Source organism: Wyeomyia smithii, chromosome 3 (assembly GCF_029784165.1).
Source record: "Wyeomyia smithii strain HCP4-BCI-WySm-NY-G18 chromosome 3, ASM2978416v1, whole genome shotgun sequence".
In the NCBI taxonomy this organism is placed as follows: Eukaryota; Metazoa; Arthropoda; class Insecta; order Diptera; family Culicidae; genus Wyeomyia; species Wyeomyia smithii.
In genome coordinates this window covers 104,107,942-104,129,134 of record NC_073696.1, presented here as the reverse complement: position 1 = coordinate 104,129,134, position 21,193 = coordinate 104,107,942, and the positions used below count along the sequence as shown (strand labels likewise).

The 21,193-nt window shown below is 40.3% G+C and overlaps 1 protein-coding gene across 4 annotated transcripts in view; it reads right to left on the bottom strand.

The window, feature by feature from the left end:
• LOC129732577 (frizzled-4) overlaps positions 1 to 21,193 on the bottom strand; it is a 90,561-nt gene that overhangs the window by 42,883 nt on the left and 26,485 nt on the right. For all 4 annotated transcript variants that reach the window (XM_055693568.1, XM_055693569.1, XM_055693567.1 and 1 more), the window contains exon 3: positions 6,538 to 6,731. In XM_055693568.1, coding sequence (XP_055549543.1) covers positions 6,538 to 6,731 — 194 coding nt within the window. The remainder of the gene's footprint in view (positions 1 to 6,537; positions 6,732 to 21,193) is intronic.

Here is a 21,193-nt window from a genome sequence, read left to right as displayed (position 1 = left end):
AGAACAATTGTTCAATTCCATATCGGATATGATGCAATCGCATCTCTGTAATATCACCGACAGTAATGTTCTTCTAAACAAAATGATCCTACTTTTCCATTAGAGGAAGTGCCGGCTGATGTACCGCAAAAATCTCGCCCGATCGCTCGCATTGGCGTTTAGCCTGGCAGAGGCCTGAGACGTGGTGACCAACCACAGGGCAAGTGATTTGTTTAATTTGAAGGCAACCACAGGCGCGACCCGCTGCTATGGTCTGTTACTGCTGAGTGCCGATATCTGCTGTTACTGCTGTCAACGTTGTGGACGGTTCATCCAGTTCACCTTCCGACTAATGAATGTAGCTAGTTTTCCCAGAAACACTCTTTTATAGCCGAAGGGTGCTACGAAATAGGCCACGCCTTTCAGTTCAGGTTTACCATTTCCTTATGTTCTTTAGACGAATTATTCCACAATTCGCATTTGATTTTTGTATCCAGCGAATAAACACCGATGGTGCTCTCACACACGCAACGGTTTTAACCCGAATCTTATTGCGGTTTGTAACATCAAGCGATTTCGCTTGCTCGCTGTTGCGTGTTGCATCATGTTGCAACTTGGCAGCTGGGAGACGACGAAATTCTGTTTATGCTGATTGATTGAATCGACTTCATAGTAGCTCTGCATAGTCGAACTAACTGTCTTTGTGAATGCGGTCTAACAGGGCAGTTTGTTATTTAATGTCGGTTATGCTGATCGCAGCCTTTGCGCTGCCCCTACAGTGGGGGGTTTGCTAAATAAAGTAAAAATTAGACATCTACAACAGAATTTGATTGCATCCCGCACAGAATGTCTGCTTGTGTTGATGCCAGAAAATTATTAACCTTCAATTATTTTTTTATTTGCCTTGAAAAAAAGCATTTTGCGGTTCAAAATCGGTTGCTAATTACAACCTTTGAGCTGCCCTAACATTGGGGGAATAAAGATACACGGACAACATGCACTGTGGAAGCTATTTCACATTCAGTAAATTCGACGGGTGCGACAGGTTTGAATTGCAGGATGCAACACAGAATGCTTGCTTGCGTTGACAAAAATTATTAACTTTCAATGACTTGTTTATTTGTCTTAAAAAGGCATTTTGATTTCCAAAATTGGATTTCCTGATGGCAATCTTCATGCTGCCCCAACACGGGGGGAATAATGGCTGTCTGGCGGCACACGCTGAGAAAAACCGCGCTGCTCCTGAGACGTGGTGACCAACCACAGGTCTAGTGCTGCTGCTAAGGAAGGACGACTGCTGTTGTCGCTGTCTAGAACTATTATGAGCGGCTCCGGCTGAAACAGGCTCTTATATAGGCCAAATAGCATGTTTTCAATTGCAAGGTATATGATTCTGTCGACCGTGCTTGGGAAGCAAGCATATAACGACCAATCAGAGGTCGAATTTTTCGTTTTGACAAGGCTTGACTATTTTCAATAGTACAATAGTGTGAATAATAAAATTACAATTATCTTATTTTGAGAAGAATCTTAGAAGTTTTTCCAATCTATTGCTGCAAGAACGAAGGAAATCCATCGAATACTAACCGATTTATTAGCATTTGAAATTGGACATATTTTTCACTTTTTTCGGTTTTAGATTTTCATTTCACATCCCTATGTAGCCGAACTTCCTGAGAGAAGTATTCTACTTCAAAAATCCCATCTTCTTTAATAGATACCCAATGGTAGACTCACACGTATCAGAATCTCCTCCCCAATTTGCATTTGTATACCCGGTTAGCTGTTAATCGCTATCCCTCGTGTACGTCAGCTTTGGCCCACACGTGCCAGGTAGATAACCCATGATACGCTTAACTGTCTCCCAATGTCGTCTTCCAGGATTCACTGAGAATTGGCTCACCAAGTTGACAGCAAACCCTATGTCTGGTCTTGTAACTTGAGCTGCATATAGTAATGATCCAGCAGCCTCTTTGAACGGGACACTTTTCATCTCCTCTATTTATCCGGGGTCATGAGACACATTGACTTATCAAGCTTCATTCAGGGGTCCAGAGAAGTTTCCACAGGCTTGAAATTCTCCATAGGAAATTTCTTGAGAACGTCTTGGATATAGTTTTGTTGGTCGAGGGAAAGTTTATCGTTTTCTCGACGTGGGTTATCTGCAGTCCAAAACAATACTTCACCTCTCCAAGTTCCTTCATTTTGAATAGGGAACTCAGGAGCGATTTGAGCTTACTTTTAAGTTCTGCATCGTTTGTGAACAGCAGGAAATCGTCCACATAGATCGTCACGAAAAATATTCTTACATCTTTCATGATAAAATATAAGCATGGATCCATCGGACTTTAAATGGTGAGTAGACAACCTGGAAGGAGCGTCATACATAGCTCCGACCCTCACAAGTTCCTATTTCACACCTCCACGAGTCGTATGATTACACTAGACTCTGTAGTTGAAACATGGACACAACTGGTTGGTGCTGCCTGGGCAATGTTGTCATCCGGCAATAGCTAAGTGAGAAGGAGCGACGCGATCATTGGCGGTAAACCATACTTCGACGGTAGGAGAAAAGCTTCGCCAGCCCGAGCGTCTCTTCACCAAGATGGTGCGGCTAAAAACAGCGTCTGATCTTCATGTTATGCAAATCAACGTCCTGGTGTCAGCGTGGGCCTCTAAACAGAGCTGACACGTTAGTCCCCCGGCGAGACAGGGGGTTGGGGAAGACCCAACGAGCTGCCCCGGAAAATAATATGTCACAAACAACGTAAAACAGTCGATGCGCCAACGCGTGATGGGGTGGCAACCGATCAACATTAGGATGTGCAAGTTGAGGCTAAAGGGCCGATTCTTCAACTACAGCATCATCAACGTGCACTGCCCACATGAATAAAGACCTGACGACGAAAAGGATGCGTTCTACGCGCAGCTGGAGTAGGTTTACGATAACTGCCCGCGACAGGCAGTGAAAGCCGTCATTTGGGACATGCATGCTCAGGTGGGACGGGAGGCAATGTACAGACCGGTAATTAGACGAGATAGCCTGCACGCCGTGTCCAATGATAACGGCCATTGGTGCATGAACTTTGCAGCTTCCCATGGTATGGTAATCCGAAGTACTTTCTTCCTCCGCAAAGTTAATCACTAAACCACCTGGAGATCACCCGACCAACAGACAGAAAACCAAATCGACCACGTTCTAATCGACGAGAGGTTCTTCACTACTACCTAACAGCTGTGTGCATGTGCTCAAAACTCTCGACGGTGCACAACACCCGCCGAATTGGAACGCCGTGACTAAATATCGAGCAACTGCAAAACGCCGGGGTTGCACAGGAATACGCGCAGCAGCTGGAGGTAGCGTTACCCATGGAAGAGCAGATTGGTGCAGCTACTCTTGAAAACGGCTGAAGGAGCATCCAAGCCGCCATAGGTAAGTGGCACCTCTGTAGCGCTACTAGGTATAAGGGCTCTGAATCATAGAAACGACTGGAGTCGAGGACAAGAACGCATCACGGGCGAGAATTCTGCAACACCGTACGAGAGCGAACGTGGAACGATACCGACAGGCACGAAACAACAAAAACTCAGTTCTCCGAAAGAAGAAGCGCCAGCAAGAGGACCAAGAACGCGTAGCGATGGAAGAGCTGTACCAAGCGAACCACACTCGGAAGTTCTACAAGAAACTAAACAGCTCCCGTAAAGGCTGCGTGCCGCAAGCCGATATGTGCAGAAGCTTGGACGGCAACCTGCTTACGAACGAGTGTGAGGTGATCGAAAGGTATAAGCAGCACTTCGATGAGCATTTGAACGGCGATGCAGTAGAGCGCGAGGACGGTATGGCAACTGATTTTGATGCACGAACAGAAGACAACAGGATTCCAGCCCCCGATCTCCTAGAGGTTAAGGAGATTGGCCGGCTGAAAAACAATGAAGCTGCTGGAGTTGACCAACTTCCCACCGAGCTGTTGAAATACAGTGGGGAAACACTGGCTAGAGCCATGGAACAGGTCATTGTCAAGATTTGAGAGAAAGAATGAGTACCGGAAGAGTGGATGGAAGGTATTGTGTGTCTCATCTACAAAATGGTCAACGAGCTAGTCTGCCGTCTACTATCACCATTTGCGAAGCAGCTCGTGGCGGGATTCATGGGTGCGTGCGCCACCACGGATCAGATTTTCGCGGTTCGGCTATACAGAAATACCGCGAATGTAACGACCTACATATCATCTATTCATCGATTACAAATCGGCATACGACACAATGGATCGTGGCCAGCTTTGACAAATTATGCACGATTACGGATTTCCTGACGATCCAACACGATTGGTCGGGAGCTTCGTAGCCGCAAGATTACAGAGTCCGCTTTGATGAGCGAGTGGTCGTGGGTTCGAATCTTAGTAGAATCAGGCCATTTGGTTGTCAAAAGACTTTATTCTCAGGCTCTCCACTTCATACCTTTCCTTCAAGCTGAACTCTATAGTACCCCTGCTGACTTTCATCCTAACAAAAAAAGTCCCTCTTATAATAAAACTGTTCTGAGTAACGTATAATAGTTCTCTTTAGGGAATTGTGATTATGACGCGGTCTTGGCTGGAGAAACGAGGTTTCGATATGACTCCTTCCTCTTGACAAAATATAAGTCCTACATATAATAAAACTGACCGGAGGTGAAGCATTCCTCTTGACATAATAAGTTCCTCTTAGAATTAACCTGGTCAGAGAGGAACGTTAGGTGTAGCCTCAGTTCAGAGAATTGTAATTGACGATATTGGTAGGATAGGAAGAGGCTCGGTATAGTAGAGCAGTAAGCTTGAAACGAAAGGGTAAACTCTCACACACAAGCACGGATATAAGTGAAAAGCGTATCATTCACTTCAATAGTGATACTGCCAATAATATGAAGTGCGGAGTGCAGAAAACACCTGGGCAATATCACAATAGATCAAATATCTCTGGTCACAGTGATGTGTCCACACAAAGGAAAAAAACACGGTTGTTCAAAGCTTGATGAATCGAATGATGTGTGTAGTTCAAGTATCGGGGGCACTCTCGAGTTCTTTCGAAACTCGAAGATGTTCAAGGAAAGGTGATAGTTTCTCGTGCCTACTGTTTAATATTGCCCTGGAAGGTATCATAAGAAGAGCGGGGATTGACAAGAGTGGCACGATATTCCAAAAGTCGGTCCAACTGTTTGGCTTCGCCGACGATATCATTTGTTAGGGAATTGGAATTACGTTGTCTATTGATGTGAATTTTTGTGGCTCGGACCTTTGTGAAGATGGCGGATACGTACATCGTACTAAAGGCCGAAGCAGATTGGACATCAATGCATCGAAGACGAAGGACATGAAATGTAGGGAATTCACGAAAAAACAGTGCTAACCTCTCACCCCGAGTTCAAGTTGGTGGTGATGAAATCGATGTGGTCGACGAGTTCGTGTACCTGGACTCACTGGTAACTACCGGAAACGATACCAGTAGAGAAATTCATCGGTGCCTTATGGCAGAACATCGCACATATCATAATCAGAGCGGTAGTCCTTCACGGCCATGAGATATGGACTAGGCATGTGGAGAAACAACGCACCCTTGCGGTCTTCGTGCGAGAGCCACGACCACGTAAGGACGTGACTAGCCCCGTTATTGGAGTATAAAATCCTCAGTGGTTTGGACACATCACGGAGTAGTCATTGATAACAGTCAACACTAAGCTGAGCTAAGTTGATATATGTGAGTTTAGATTTATATGGAGGAAAATTACTTTAATTTTAATTAGAGAAATTGGTGTCATTTTTTATTACTCTGCATTAGAAATTAATTATTCCTTTTCAATAGATTCATGATCGCTGAATCACAAAACACCCAACAATTTTCTGACTTCCATTGTATTTTAATGAAATACGTTGAGAAATTTTATTGGAGATACAAACGTTTTTAGTGCTCGATCCCAAAACAAAGAACCCACTAGATTATTACGCAATATGTCCATATAAAACAAAACCCGTTGAAAAATAAAATGAGATATTCTCTGCATGTGCTTATGAGAGATAACAATAAAACAACCTAAAAATACATATTCAAATGTTTTACTGGCCAGTCGCAGTGCTCAACTGACGATCGCCTGATGCATGTGAACAGTCCTGAGCAGCATAAGTGAAACAGACGGACTTGGAAATTTAATGAGGTGCCGCCTGATGTTTTGTTTTTGCTCATTACCGCATCTTCTTGCGAAGGGATCCCCTCCGATATTTGACAGGTTTGTTAGTATGTAAATATTTCGTCAGAAAGAAAAAAAATGCACCAGAATAAGCTACCGCTTCTGGAATGCGCCAGCAGCGACACGCAGGTCGACTAATGTGATCACGTGTAGTTGAAAAATGATAAAATTTCATGTCGGCTTATACTTCGTACTCATAAACAAACCGAACGCCGTTAGATTACGCGGATGAAGAGCTTGATTCCCGCATTCCAATACGTGAGACCTACACACATTCCACTATATCGATTTATAGGTGCGGAGACTACGTAAATTTTAATTTGATACTCGAAACTTACCGAAAAGTTCATCTGCGTCGACGAACCGCGCAACTAAAACTACCACGGTTTGTAGTGCCGGTAGACCCCAGGCAGCTAGTTGAAATAGCGTATTGTAGGAGGATCCCGATTTCTCGGAGTGTGCATCGCCATTTAAGTCGATGTTCAACAATCGACGAACCGATTTGCTCCAACGTAGACATAGAATTGCCCACCTGAAATGAGATAATGGATAGAAGGAAAACGTTGAAAAAACATCATGGTAATAATTAGTTAGGGTGCATATAGAATCAGTATTATGCGTTAAGTATAGATAAGATAAGCGGTATGAAATAATTCCATTAATCCACGGCGCTTGTTTAATCAGAAAAAGTATACACATGTTCAAATTGATTAGAAGATACTGATCCACTGAACAGTAATCCCATTCCTGTATCACGTGGCTATCGGCAAAACGCACAAACAGATGAAACTGCTTAAGCGGGTTGGGGTACATTGCCAAGCACATGACTTAAATCAACATCACGCTTTCCGTTCGTAGCATTTTGATAGTTCCTAATTAATCTCATTCATCGATGCACGCAATATCCCAGTGATCAGCAGTAATTGGAGCCAAACCTCCCCATCACGGAAGACTTGCCGCCGGCCCAAGGGAAGTCCAATTTATTGATAAATCTATGCTGGTCGTTTCATTTTCCGGCTCATTTCCGCCCGGGTTTCGAGCAATTTAATGACCGCTCGCGAAAGGAAGATTCATGTACCTCAGCTTTCTGTGTATACGACAGGGTAAACTATTCAACGGAAGGTAGGCATTATTTCGAAACGCTTTGATTGGAAATCAGAAATACTACTGAGTTGTATTGGGAACTATTCCACATTCGTTGAGTGAATGAACCTAAAAAGCACGGATTTTTAATGAATGATTTATTTTATATTATTATCATAGGGCCTTTACTAGTATTGAATCTATAAATATTCTGAATTAAACCGAATAGTTCAAGTTCTAGTAAATATATCCGTCGAAAAGGCAACGACTGAAAAAATTCGTCAACCCAAACTTCCACATCACTCAAACTACACCAAAGATCCCGCCGTTTATCAAACGGCAATTTGTCATTCCTGACATTCTTGACAGCTCTCTTGAAATGATACACTCGGTCACTCTATTAATATACTTACAAGCACCACTATCTCTCGTAGGGCGACGAATGCGGTGTGACGATGAATGTTCCCAAAGACTTGCTGCTGCTGGCCAAACATGTCAGTCATAGTCACTTCGGACCTCGTCCGCGGGTCGGTCCGTTTCATTTCGTCGTTCATAGATCGCGACCGATGGTCAAAGATAATATCATAGATACAGTGTCAGTCAGAAAATCTAATAAAAATTGATCTGTTCACGGTATTTCAAAAAGCCAGATTGTGTTGGTGGCTAGCTAACATAAAAATCTTCAAATAATCTCCCAATTCAACAGCCAAGTTGGTGAATTAGAGTGTAGCTAATAAGGCTTGTAACTATTATCTACTGATTCGAGAGAAAGTGGTTTTGTTGGTGTACATTAGATTAATTGTCTGCAACTAGGAACAAACTATTTTGTTTTGAGGTTATGTACAAATTATATTATAGTTCAGCAAAATAATTGTCTCCCCAATGTTTACATATTGACCGCCCTAACAAAAATTGTATCACTTTTGACCCTCACCGATTCACCCCGTTACCCCCTTCCTGAAGAATAACTTATTTGCTGATGAGCGAGGATCGAAACCGTGCTTGCGTTATTTTATTTTCGAATCCGCAAAGGTGTTTCTTGTTTCGAGCAATTTTTAACCGGTTCCTATTCTCTCACGTAGCTACCAGCTTACCCGCTGCCTCGGAGATTTCCTTATTACGAACGAAATTGGGAAGAAAAAATTATAGCCCGTTCATCAGAGTTCGAAATTCGGTTTGTACTGGACACCTCAACATTTCTCTTCCCAGCGAGCAAAATTAATCATTTATATTTTTGACATCACTTCCCACCCGGTTCGTTCCGAGGATTCGCGGCACTCCGTCTCAGATCTTGCGCTCAATTTGGAAATCAACGAACCTGTTGGAATGATTTATCATTTCTTACATATCTTCTCTTTCCCCCCCCTGGATGGAATACTGATGATACCCAAAATGGCTCTCTCCTCGGAAAAAGTAAAACCGCTGGCGAGCTGTGAACGATCAGCCATTTAGAGAATAATGACTTTTCCAACGGCTTTCTACACACCACTCCGCCTCTTCGGATTCGATCTGTATACGGAACCAAGGAGTAAGAAAAATATGCTTAGATCTTTATCGGAATATAAATATTTTCTTCTTCCTACCAACATACCAGCAAAGTTACATTGAGAGCAGCCTAACTCTTGGTGCGTTTCAACGATCCATTTGAAGGTGTTTACATATATCAGTTTAAAACCCAGCGTTCGACAAACAGAAAATATACTTTAATCATTTTATAAAACACATTCACAAAAGAAGTTGGTGTATTATTCAACATCAAAACTTTTCAAGCAAAAGCGCTGAGTAAGACCTCTGAGAAAACCATTCGATTTTAATCCCATGGATTGTGTAAAGATCCGGTAAATAGCGTTCTCTTTACTCACAGCATAGGTTTTTGTTTGACATTAGTGGTAATTTCGTTTCTCGTTTTATAAGCAAAGACAGAGAGCTGTTTAAACGTTGTTATACAGGGTGGCAACGTGAAAGTGATACACTTTATTTATGTCATGAAACTTAAACCAAATCTTCACCAAACATTTTTTTAATGTGTCCAATCTCAAATGCCTAACGTCGTCCAACTCTCCTAGCGTGCATTCCTAGATCCCGAAGTCTAGTTATTTCGGTGCTGGTGCTGAATCATGTTGAAAGTAAAAACTGTCTTTCCCAAAAATTATTTTAGCGCAAGGATGCAAATGGCCTTTGATAAAGCAACACTTTAGTACTCCAAGTAGTACTTCATGTCTATTTTCACGCCCCTATCAATGAATAGCAATGGTAGTTCCCTTTTAGTCGATATACCTTCCCAAATCACCACAGCTGACGCATTTTGATATCGCTCGACCGCTCTTTTATCGGCTGGTATATCACATAGACATGCTCCATAAACACGGTCATTTTGCTTGTTCAAAATTACCCCCAGAGTAAATAACTTTTCGTTCGAAAAAATAATTTTGTGAACTGCGTGCCTCTTCAGCAGCAGACGAGATCTAGCAACTGTCGGCAATATTTTTACGAGTTAATCAGTGAGTTTTCTGCTTCATATAAGCTGTCTATCCAAGGTCCTGTTTGATATCAGTTTCCATGGAAGTGTAGTTCATGTTCGTTTCTCACGCCATTTTACTTGCCAAACGAGCTGGATTTCGCCGGAAACGTTCCTTCACTGCTTTGATGACCGCTTGAGTCCGAACACTCCGGATCTTACCAGGTTTTTTCATGGAAACAACTGTGCCTGTATCATTTAAACGCTTGATGGTCCTGTAGACGAGTAATCTGCTTAAATTCAGATGTGACAGCTTTAGTCAATCCATGCAGGTGCAAGACTTATCTTTGTTCTCTATTTGAATCCATTGCAATTCTCTTGAGAGCGGAACTGAAAACTGACTGTATTTATTCCGAACGAACAGTAAACACGTCACTTTTTCAAAACATGCTCAGATGTTTGTCATGCTGTGACAGAAACTGAATATGTAAATAGTTTAAAAAAAACTGCGAAAGACAAAACTGTTTTCAAATTTTTAATCATGGAAAAAGGCTAGAACATTTGTATTTTATTACCAATTTTGGGTAAACCTTCATCTGTATCTATAAATTTTGGGTGAACCGAAATAATCTAAAGTTCACAATGTTTTTGAAGTAGAATACTTCTCTCAGGAGGTTCGGCTACATAGGGATGTGAAATGAAAATCTAAAACCGAAAAATGAGAAAAATATGTCCAATTTCAAATGCTAATAAATCGGTTAGTATTCGATAAATTTTCTTTGTTCTTGCAGCAATAGATTGGAAAATACTCTAAGATTCTTCCCAAAAGAAGATAATTGTAATTTTATTATTCACACTCATGTACTATTGAAAATAGTCAAGCCTTGTCAAAACGAATAATTCGACCTCTGATTGGTCGTTATAGGATTGCTTCCCAAGCACGGTCGACAGAGTCATATACCTTGCAATTGAAAACATGCTATCTGGCTTATATAAGAGCCTGTTTCAGCCGAAGCCGCTCATAATAGTTCAAGACAGCGACAACAGCAGTCGTCCTCCCTTAGCAGCAGCACTAGCAGTGCACCAGCGATGGCGGAAAGCGGCCACAGCTGTGGCGTAGCAACGGATAGTGCATTAGTTGCAGCGGATTCCAGCAACGATAGCAGCTCGGCCAGCTGATGCAGGGACAGTGGATACCAATGGCAGCGTATAGCGGCCACAACTGTGGCATGGCTATGGATAGCGCACTAGTTGCAGCGGATCTCAGCATCGATAGCAGCTGATGCAAAAGTTGACTTATTTTGCAACACGTGAGCCGTCTAGTTTTGAGTGTTATATCAGCATTTCACTGTTTACTTTATCACAACGAATACACTAAAGTCGCTTTTTACGCGAGGGATACAAGCCGCGTAAAAACCGAAATCAGCGCAAAAAAATACCGCGTGAATTCCGGAATCCGCGTAAAAAAATCGCGTGAATTCCGGAATCCGCGTAACAAAAATGCGTAAATTCCGGAATCCACGTAAAAAAAACCGCGTAAATTCCGAAATCCTCGTAAAAAAACGCATAAAAAAACCGCGTAAAAAGCGACCTTAGTGTACTTTGTTCGCACTGTCAGTGATAACGCAAAGATGTAATCGGCATCATATCCGATACTAAATTGAACAACAAATTGTCCTTTACAGGATTTAATAAAAACCTGATGATTAAAGCGTTAATGTTTTCTTTTGAGTTAATTTACATTTTTAAATTTGTAAAAGTTATAAATTTTACTTTATTTCCGTGTCCCAGAACGTACTGAATTATCTTTCCCTTCAGTCATAAGCACGTCATCCGAAAAGATTTCATCCCAAAATTTTAAAAATTGTCAAACCCCAACCATGACAAGCAACTTACTATATTATTTGAAATGGTCAATCCTTGTTGAAGCGTAAAATACGATTGATCTGATTAGACAACGTTTATTTACTAGAAAAAAATGACTGACACGCAAGCAGCCATCTTTCTTGTAAAAGTATTCTACTTCAACCTTGCGGTCGTGGCTTTGCACACAACCCTCCTGTTATTTTTTTCTTCAAAATCAGCTTAACAATTTTCTCGCTGTCATTTTAAATACTAGGTAGAAAATATTATGCCTAATTTAAAAATTTAGGTTGTTGCATACGAAAAAATGAAATGAAAAATAAAATGGAACTAAGACTGGAACTTTACCTATTCACACGATTATGATGATGCCTAGCTCTTTTTTTTGCAAAAAATATCTAGCACACACCAAATCAACTTGTTTAACCTCTGCTGCGTGAAACTACATCTTGGTAGTGCAAATAAAAAATTTATAAACCCATCAAGACGAGTTGGAGATATCAAGCCGACTTCAGTAATCCGGAATGTGCTAGTCAACAAATCGGAGGCCATATTTAACAATCAAGAAATTCTGCTTTGATTATAATATAGTTACAGCTTTAGTGACCGAGCTGAATGAACTGTAATAATTTTACTGACATTGTTGATTAGGACGAACTGTACAAATTTCTAAAATTTCCATTTGTAAAAATTACATGGTAGTAATGTTCACATAATTATTGATATTAATTTCTAAAATCCATTCTACAGATAAAATAAGTAGAATTATTAATAGTTATCAATAAAGCAATCAACTCTAGAGGCAAATCGACAATTAACGAGACTCACTTAATTTCTAACAGCAAAAAAATTAGTGCATCATTTCCTGCCACCCACCGGGGCACGACTTGAGCCGTACCCGCCTATCTTCTGCATCGTGTTCTCCGTCACCTCGCCGGTTTCCATTAGTTCTCCACCACGGCCCCGCTTCTAGCGTCTCGCATATATAATCTCATCTTGATTGCTTCTTTCATTCTGTCCATTTGTTAATTCCATTCCCGTAGTGATGCCAGCTAACTGGACGGAAACTACCTGCACCAAACTCGACCGCTCGAAAGCAGCCAAATTGAGAGGGTTATTTCTTGCTGTCTTACTCTGGTTATTCCGCAGAGTAAGTTCCACAGGCATTCAGCTGGCTGACACCGGTCTGGTGTTGTAGCTCGTTTCTTTGTGAAAAAGACCCAAACAAGATTAGACATTGGAGGGAAGGAAACTCAGAAGAATCAACTCGTTTGTTGATCTTTACGCAGTCAAAGAATGTTAAAAGCAATAACGCACGCCAATTGTAACCCTGCAGGATCGAAGACCGAAGACCGGGCAGAGAGACAATCACAAGCATTGATCAACAAGACAAAACTACACGCTGTATAGCGTTTGTACTGCGGATTGTGATTGTTATTAAAGAAATAATATCGATTCAAGCCTCGTCATTAGTACCGTAAACACCCTTCAGGCTGAGTATATTTTTCCAAACAAATCGAGTACCATCGATATCAATCGAACTGCTACTCTCTGGGACACCTCAGAGAAGAAAAACGCTCTTGCGGCTTCGGCACTGCTTTGTCCAGTTCTTGTTACGTGTGGGTGTTGATGATCGACGTTAACGAGCACGCAGATAGCAAAGCAACAGCACTTTAATTTGTAGGCTTCAAGGGGGAGCTGCTTGAAGCTTCGCGGACAACGACGACTTGTAGCAGCAAGCAGACTGACTTGAGCAACGGGATTTTGGAAATGGTTTGTTCAAATTATTTACGTTGCACAAGAAACCAAATAGCGTGGCCGAAAATTTGTTTTGCATTGAATGTTTTGAATAAAACAAAACATTTTCATCGGTGTGTTGTTAGTCATGACGGCTAACCAAAATAACGTGAAACATAATTTTGAACAAACAACCCACTTTTATCCCACTATGCATCACTCTGCCTAGGAGTTTGGAGCCCACGAGAGACGCATACGCTACTGGTCGAGTGAAGTTTCAACCGGCTCCAATCTCAGACGTCGTTATTATTCTGGAACTAACAACGACCATCAACAGGTTACGCCCATCGGCCCTGCCCAGCCAGTTTTGTGCGTTCGAACTTGTTGGCTTACACGGATGAGAGTGTACGGAACAAATCTACACGTAGTCCGTTCGAACATTCCACAATGTGGCACGATCCACTCGAACCGTGTGTGGTGGTGTTTTGGTAAGAACCGAGTCCAAAAATCTTTGATTTTTTTTAAACACGATATAGTGTATAATTTCTCTTTCAACTGTCGTCGTGTAGAGTTCGCAGTTCTTTTTTTTCAGATGAAACTCGAGAAGTTGTATTTTGATTTTCACAATTGAAATCCAGCAAATGATAGTTCAAAGATTACTGGTCACAAGTTAAAATCCTTACAACTTACAGTTTAAAACCCTTGTGCGTGACATATTACACGTTTGAATTCCGAAAAGACCGACACACAATTCATTCCCCTGGAAACAAATGACCCATAAATAGGCCTCGAGGTCACTCATTGTTCCGCCCGTTCGGTTTCTTCGAATCATCATGCTGAGAAAAGCAGTCATGGTTTTCTTGATTCCGCTTCGCATTTTCGCTTTTTGGGTAAAGTATTACTGTGTCCAGTCCAGCCAGAGCTGATTCTGTTCTCCCAGAAAAAAACAAATCCAACCCAACTGAGCTGCAGCCCAGACTTAACAACAAGGAAAAAAATCTTTCGGATCACTCGTTGTTCCGCTTCGGTCTCTCCATGGTGGTTCGTCATTCGATAGGATTCCATCTGAGCAGCACGAGAAAAAAAAAATACATAAAAAATCAGCCCAGTCAGTAATAACACGTTGTAGTCGGACTGATTCTACTTTTCCGAAACTTTATTTCTCATTTTCTCTCGTTTGTCGTGCGCTGCCTTTTCTCGTTAAGTCCCCTCAGCTCGGCCCGTCTACCCTCTCCAATTCGTTGGGAAAATGGACAGACAACGGCTGCACGGTTCCATCCGGCACAAGCACGCTCGATTGCCGATCGGCATGTGGCATGCAGCTCCTCGGGTTCGTTTCTTGTGCCGGTTTAGAATGTTTGCTTGTCCATAATTAGGGATGATAGATTAGAAGGAGAAATGTTGATTCTCTGTTTGTTTTCGGTGTGGGACAACAGTCGTATCGTTAGTCTGTTTGGCGAGGAAGAAAGCACAATGCCGCCGCAGATCATCCTGGCCGCATGGCGGTCCGTGAATGTCATAAGGAATGTGAAGTTCCGGTCCTTTACCTGATCGTCCGATTGCCGCTGTGCGTAGCAGGGTCTTTGAAAATGCAAATCAGTCAGGAGTAACTGCATACTGTCGGCCATGGATAAAACCGACTAGCGCTTCCTGTGGCACAATATGGATTCCACATAGAAAAGTTTTTTTTTTCATATTCCAGTGCTAATACATGTTTGTTTGTTGACTGTAGCGGTTAATTTTGTAGATTTATCGGCTTAATCAGTCCGTGTATAGAAGCAAAAACGAATATTTGTTTCTTAATCCGACAGTCACCAGTGCTAATAGTTAAAATTTGAAATCTTCCAACTAATTGAAGCCAAATAGAAATGGAAATGACTGTGTTCTGATATTCTTCACCACAATGAATTCAAAATAAGGTTTGTGGTTAACTGTACTATGTTTTTATTTAAATAAAAAAAACATAGTTTAGTAAATCTCAACCCTGTGAAAATTTCAATAAAATATATTTATCAAAAAAAACGTATAAAACGCAAGGATTTGTTATTGAAAAAATCAACCCAAAAATCTTCAAGTTCTAACGCTGGTAAGTTTGTAACGACTTTAAGGTGAAACACCGGGCTTGAATTTAGCCCGAATTTACAAGATAATTTTCTCGAAAATCATTAAAATTACGTTTGTGATACTTTGATCAATTGTTTGCACCATTGACGCATGCATAGAGTAACAATTCGAGCGCTATTTATTCGGTGGAAGGCGAGATTTTTACGTTCAAAATCGTCAAGTGAAAAAAAAACCCAATTCTCAAAGTTAAATGGAAAAAAGCCACCGTCCAGTTTCACCTTAAGATAGAGAAAAAAAGTGACTCATTTGAGCCACAAAAATGCCGCATTCAAAATAATGTTTAATAACGAGTGACAACTAAAAATTTGGAATTTTTTCTACAGCTGTCAAAAAAGGTGGCAGAACTTAAAGAAATACTAATTTATTCCTCATGAAGATACGTTCTTTTTGAACCCTGTGGACTTCAAGTCCGCTTTTCGGGTTCATCCCTCGATTCAACTGTTAGCAATTCGTTGATCTCCAGTTATTTTTGCACTTAAGGAACTCAAAATCCCTAAGAAATCTTCGATTGGACGATACTGGGATGTATTTGTTAGGTTGCGTATTTGGGATACAAATGGAGTCGAGTGGTTATTCAGAAACGTTTGTGTTTTTTTGACGTGTTGCGATGATATTTTCTCTGGCCAAAACACATACTTCTCATCTGTATGAGGTTTCGGATGAAATGGAATCATAATGTTGTTCAAACATTCGTTCTGGTATATATTTTGATTGATAGCCAAACCACTAGGTTTGAACCATGATTCAACAAAAACGAAAAAGTCCTTTTCTGTCCACTACTTTGGTCGGTCTTCCACTACCTTCCTGTCGGTATACAGTTGAGGTTTGCAGGAAACCATACACAATAGAAACCGGAAAACTTTCGCTTTCAAAATGGTTTACTATGAACTTCTTGCCAAAATTGTTGTGCAGTTCATAGCGAACTGTACAATGCACTTGCGGAATGCTCCTTGTTTGGATGCCATTTTGAACTGAACTGAGCATGCATAAACAAAACAAAACATACTGGCATGAAGAGGAAACATAGAGCTTTCATATACTGAGCGTGTTTGTTGTGGAGTAAAAGCCCCAGAAAAAATCCAGATTTTTAGTTGTCACCCGTTGTAAAAAAAATTTTCTTGCATCCTGGCCAGTAGAGAGCTGGCAATGCCATGTCTGTAGATGTGTGAGTTGCACTCTGACGTTTTTTTCAAGTTTCCTCTTTTCTTCGATATGTTTGCGCTTGGACAAGACCCGATTGTTAGTTTTTATCTTCATGATAATAAACCAAAACGATTGCCTTTATTTACTTTTCTAATACAGTGGTAGACATTCGTTTAGCCGCACCCTTTTTTTCTCAATATTTTAAAAAATAGATCAGTTTTTTGTTCAGTTTTGCTGATAAATAACGAAGGTTGTTTATTTTCATCGAATTTATTATTAAATAACAGTAACAGTTCCCTTTTTGTACTCAAAATGATTCAAAAGTGTGAAATTTTGGTAGACATTCGTTTAGCCGCATCTTCAAATATCGAAAAAAAAAACAAACATTGTGTGGCAAATTTACAGTTCAATCGGTGTCTAATATTTAGTATGTCCCCCTCCATTTCGGATCACATTAAAATTCTATTCGGCATCGAGTCAGACAGCTTCTGAAGTGTTGCCATCTCAATTTCAGCCCAACACTCCTGAATTACTGCCTTGAGGCTAGAAATGTTGTCAAACTGTCGTCCGTTTGCATAGACCATGCCGGCCAAGATTCCCCAGAGGTTCTCCATGGAATTGCATTCGGGACTGCAAGCTGGCCATTCAAGAAGCGGAATGTCCCTCTCAGCAAACCATGCCTTTGATTTCTTGGAAATGTTGGGTAGTTTATAAAATTCGGAGAAATTTATTGCACACATCACTGACTTGCTATGTAATAGTGAAAAACGTATATATGTATCAGGTTCGCAATATGAGTTAATTTTCATGTAAGTTTCAACGACTTTGGCAGTATGAGGTTGAGCATTGTCATGCAGTAAAATCAATTTTTCGTACGTTTGTTCGTATATTATCCGTTTTTCGCGCAATATTTTTCCTCTTTCTAGACTTCCCGGGGTTGGCGAAAGGTGCTCCCGCTAGCAGATCGTCAGAGTTGCTTTCATCAGAAGACAGCAGATCAAAGGGTTTAGTGGCGGCGGGCTATTTCAGCATTTCAGCGTAAGAAAATTTTGAGTGCTTCAAAAGACCGTTTAATTTTGTCCCTGCGCAGCATGTACACCGCACATGTCGAGAGCTCATACTGATAATGACACAATGAATACATTTTTCAGCATTTACACTGCAGGAGTCTGCAGGAGTGCCTTATTGCAGCAGTAGACGGTTGTGTGGTCCAACTGCTTACAACGACGGCAGTTCATAACGCGGGATATATATAATCGCACATGGGGACGAGCATGGTGGATCGAGACGTAGCTTGGTAGTGCAGTTCCGGCAAATATAACTGATACGAGTCTGACAGGATGTAGATTTTCTTACCCTCTACAAGTGACACAGACAACAATTGCTTGCAGTTAAGAATTTTTTCCTCAGAAAGACTGTTGTTCCTATAACAACCAACAGCATCTTTCAAAAGGCACTCGACGGACAGACACGGATCGCGGTCACAACACCGTCGATCTTCATGTCTCGCGCTCTCATTGTATTGCACAGTCTTCCCTGCTCCCTATTTTTCGTTTCCTGTATGGACTTCCTCACTGCGACCAGGATCATTGATCTATTGTGAGATATGCCCGGGTGTATGCTGTATCTCACACTTCTATTATTAGCAATACCGCTATTGAGAAGTGGCAGTTATTTAATCAGTACTTGTGTATAACGTGATTTTACCCTTCCTTTTACACGCTTACTGTTCTACTATACCGAGCCTCGTTCCTCCTGCCGAATATCACCAATTACAATTCCCTGAAGAAGTTTCTTCGTGCGTACTTGTGGCCAGTTTTATTGATAGAAGGGATTTATTTTTTGTTAAGAGGAAGTCACGTAAGGGTATTATAGATTACAGCATAAGGGAAGGGTAATTGATGACTTAAGCATGAGAATAAACTCATGCTTAAGTCCTTTTTGACATCGAATGGCCTGATGCTACTAAGATTCAAACCCACGACCATTCGCTTGGCAAAGCAGACTTTGTAACTTTGCGGCTGTGCAGTAGGGTGTCCCAAAAAAAATCGATGCTGAAAAAGTCAAGGTGCTCAGCCCTAAATTGAAAGATAATGTTGTTTATAGCATTTTTGTAGAACATTTCGACTTTCTAAAACCTAAATTAATCCACCTAGCGGTCAGACTCAGCCTTTATCATTCAAACTTATTATTTGTAAAAATAGATTTACATGAATACTTGAATCCAATAAAAGTATATTCACTCTTTGGGTTCCAAAATATTGATGTTGTAATTGAAGCTTAAAATATGAAATTTTACGTAATGTTAGTGCTTAAGAAATAGTGAAATAAAAGTATTGACTTTTAATTTCGAACAATTTCATCACGAGCGATACCGGGAACGTTCAAATAGTACGAAACCGCATTTGAATTATGTTGAGTCCACGTATATTGATCAAAGCAGGTATAGTTTTGAATAGTCTTTGAATATCTTTTCTTTCCAAAACTTTTGAACCACATATCAACTTGTTATGAAGTTTGTTATTTGTAAGTTTGAGAGATGACTCGTTTGTATGACACTACTTATGTTCAAATAAGTCGTGTACTACTTGAGATAATAGACTTTCGTTGTTTTGACAATTTAATACAAGTTAAGTTCGATTATAATCAGATGAAAAGGGAACGTATAAGGCAGCCAAACTTTGAAACCACGTGTTCAATCATAATTCATCAGTTAACCCTTAACTAGCCTGTTCATCTGATATCAATATTGTTCAAATCGGTTGTGTAGTTTCTAAGATAATAAAGTTTCGTGATTTTCACATTTCGATACAATACATACGAAGTTACAGTCCGATTGCAGTAAAATTCAATAGGGTGTTATGAGGCAGCTAGATCTTTCATTTGCCATTAATTTTGTGGAAATCGGTTCAACCATCTCTGAGAAAAGTGAGTGAGTCCAAGTAGTCTTCGGAATATGTTTCTTTTCATAGCTGGATTTCACATTTTTAAACATAACAGGCAAAGTAAAAATCCGTTTGCAAAAAAAATCAATAGGGTCTTATGGGGCAACAAGAACTTCCATATGACACTGATTTTATGAAAATCGGTCCAGCCATCTCTGAGAAACATTAGTGAGATTAAATAGTCTCCAGAACACGTTTCTTTCCATAATTTCTGAACCACAAGTTCAATCTTGATGAAATTCAAAAGTTAAGGGTTTTTAAGGAACCCGTTCATTTGAAATTAGTTTTGTTCAAATCGGTTGTGTAGTTTCTGAAATAATAAAATTTAGTGATTTTCACTTTTTGATACATGGTGCCTAAACTAAAAATCCGATTACAATGAAGTTCAATAGGGTGTTATGAGGTCACTAGACCTTTCATTTTCGACTAATTTTGTAAAAACCGGTCTAGCCATTACTGAGAAAAGTGAGTGAGTTTAAGCAGTTTGCAGCTTTTGTAACGTGATTTGACATTTTTATAAATAACGGATAAAGTTACAAACCGATTAAAATGAAATTCAATAGCAACCTATGGGACAACTAGGCCTTTAATTCGAGACTAGTTTTGTGAAAACCGGTCAAGCCATCTCCGAGAAAAGTGAGTGAGTTTAAACAGCCTCTGGAAAACATTTCAATACATAACTTTTGAACCATTTGTTTAATTTTTATGAAATTTATAAGTTAAGAGTTCTGAAGATAGCCCGTTCATTTGACATCAGTTTTGTTGAAATCGGTTGTGTAGATTCTGAGATATTGATGTTTCGTGATTTTTACATTTTGATACATAACCTCTAAACCAAAAATCTTATCACGATGAAATGAGCATCCTATTAGGTAACTACACCTTTCATTTACAATTAATTTCATGGAAATCGGTCCAGCCATCTCTGAGAAAAGTGAGTGAGAAAAAAAAGTTGCACATACACACACACGCATACACACATACACACATACATACATACATACAGAAAATGCTCAGCTCGTCGAACTAAGTCGAGTGATATACGACATTCGGCCCTCTGGAGCACTTTAATACCTTTAGTTTTTTCAGTAATTGCTATACCTTTCTAGGAGAAAGGCTGTAAGGTGCACATACACACGTACACACCCACACTCACACACACATATACACCTATACATGCATACATGCAGAAAATGCTCGATTCGTCGAACTGAGTCGAGTAGTATATGACATTCGGCTATTTGGATCACTTTTCTACCTTTTAGTTAGCCAGTGATCGTTAGGAGAAATTTAATATGTTTACGTCCATTATGTGATTTCACATTTTTATGAACAACGGACAAAGTTACAGTCCGATTACAATGAAATTCAATAGCAACCTATGGGGCAATTATACCTTTCATTTGACACTAATTTTGTAAAAATCGGTTCAGCCATCTCTGAGAAAAATGAGTGAGTTTAAAAAAAACTCAGGATAATTTTTCTTTACATAACTTTTGAACCATATGTTCAATCATAACGAAATTTAAAAGTTAAGGGTTTTGAAGACAGCCCGATCATTTAAAACCAGTTTTATTGAAATCGGTTATGTGGTTTCTGAGATATTGATGTTTCGTGATTTTTACATTTTGATACATAACC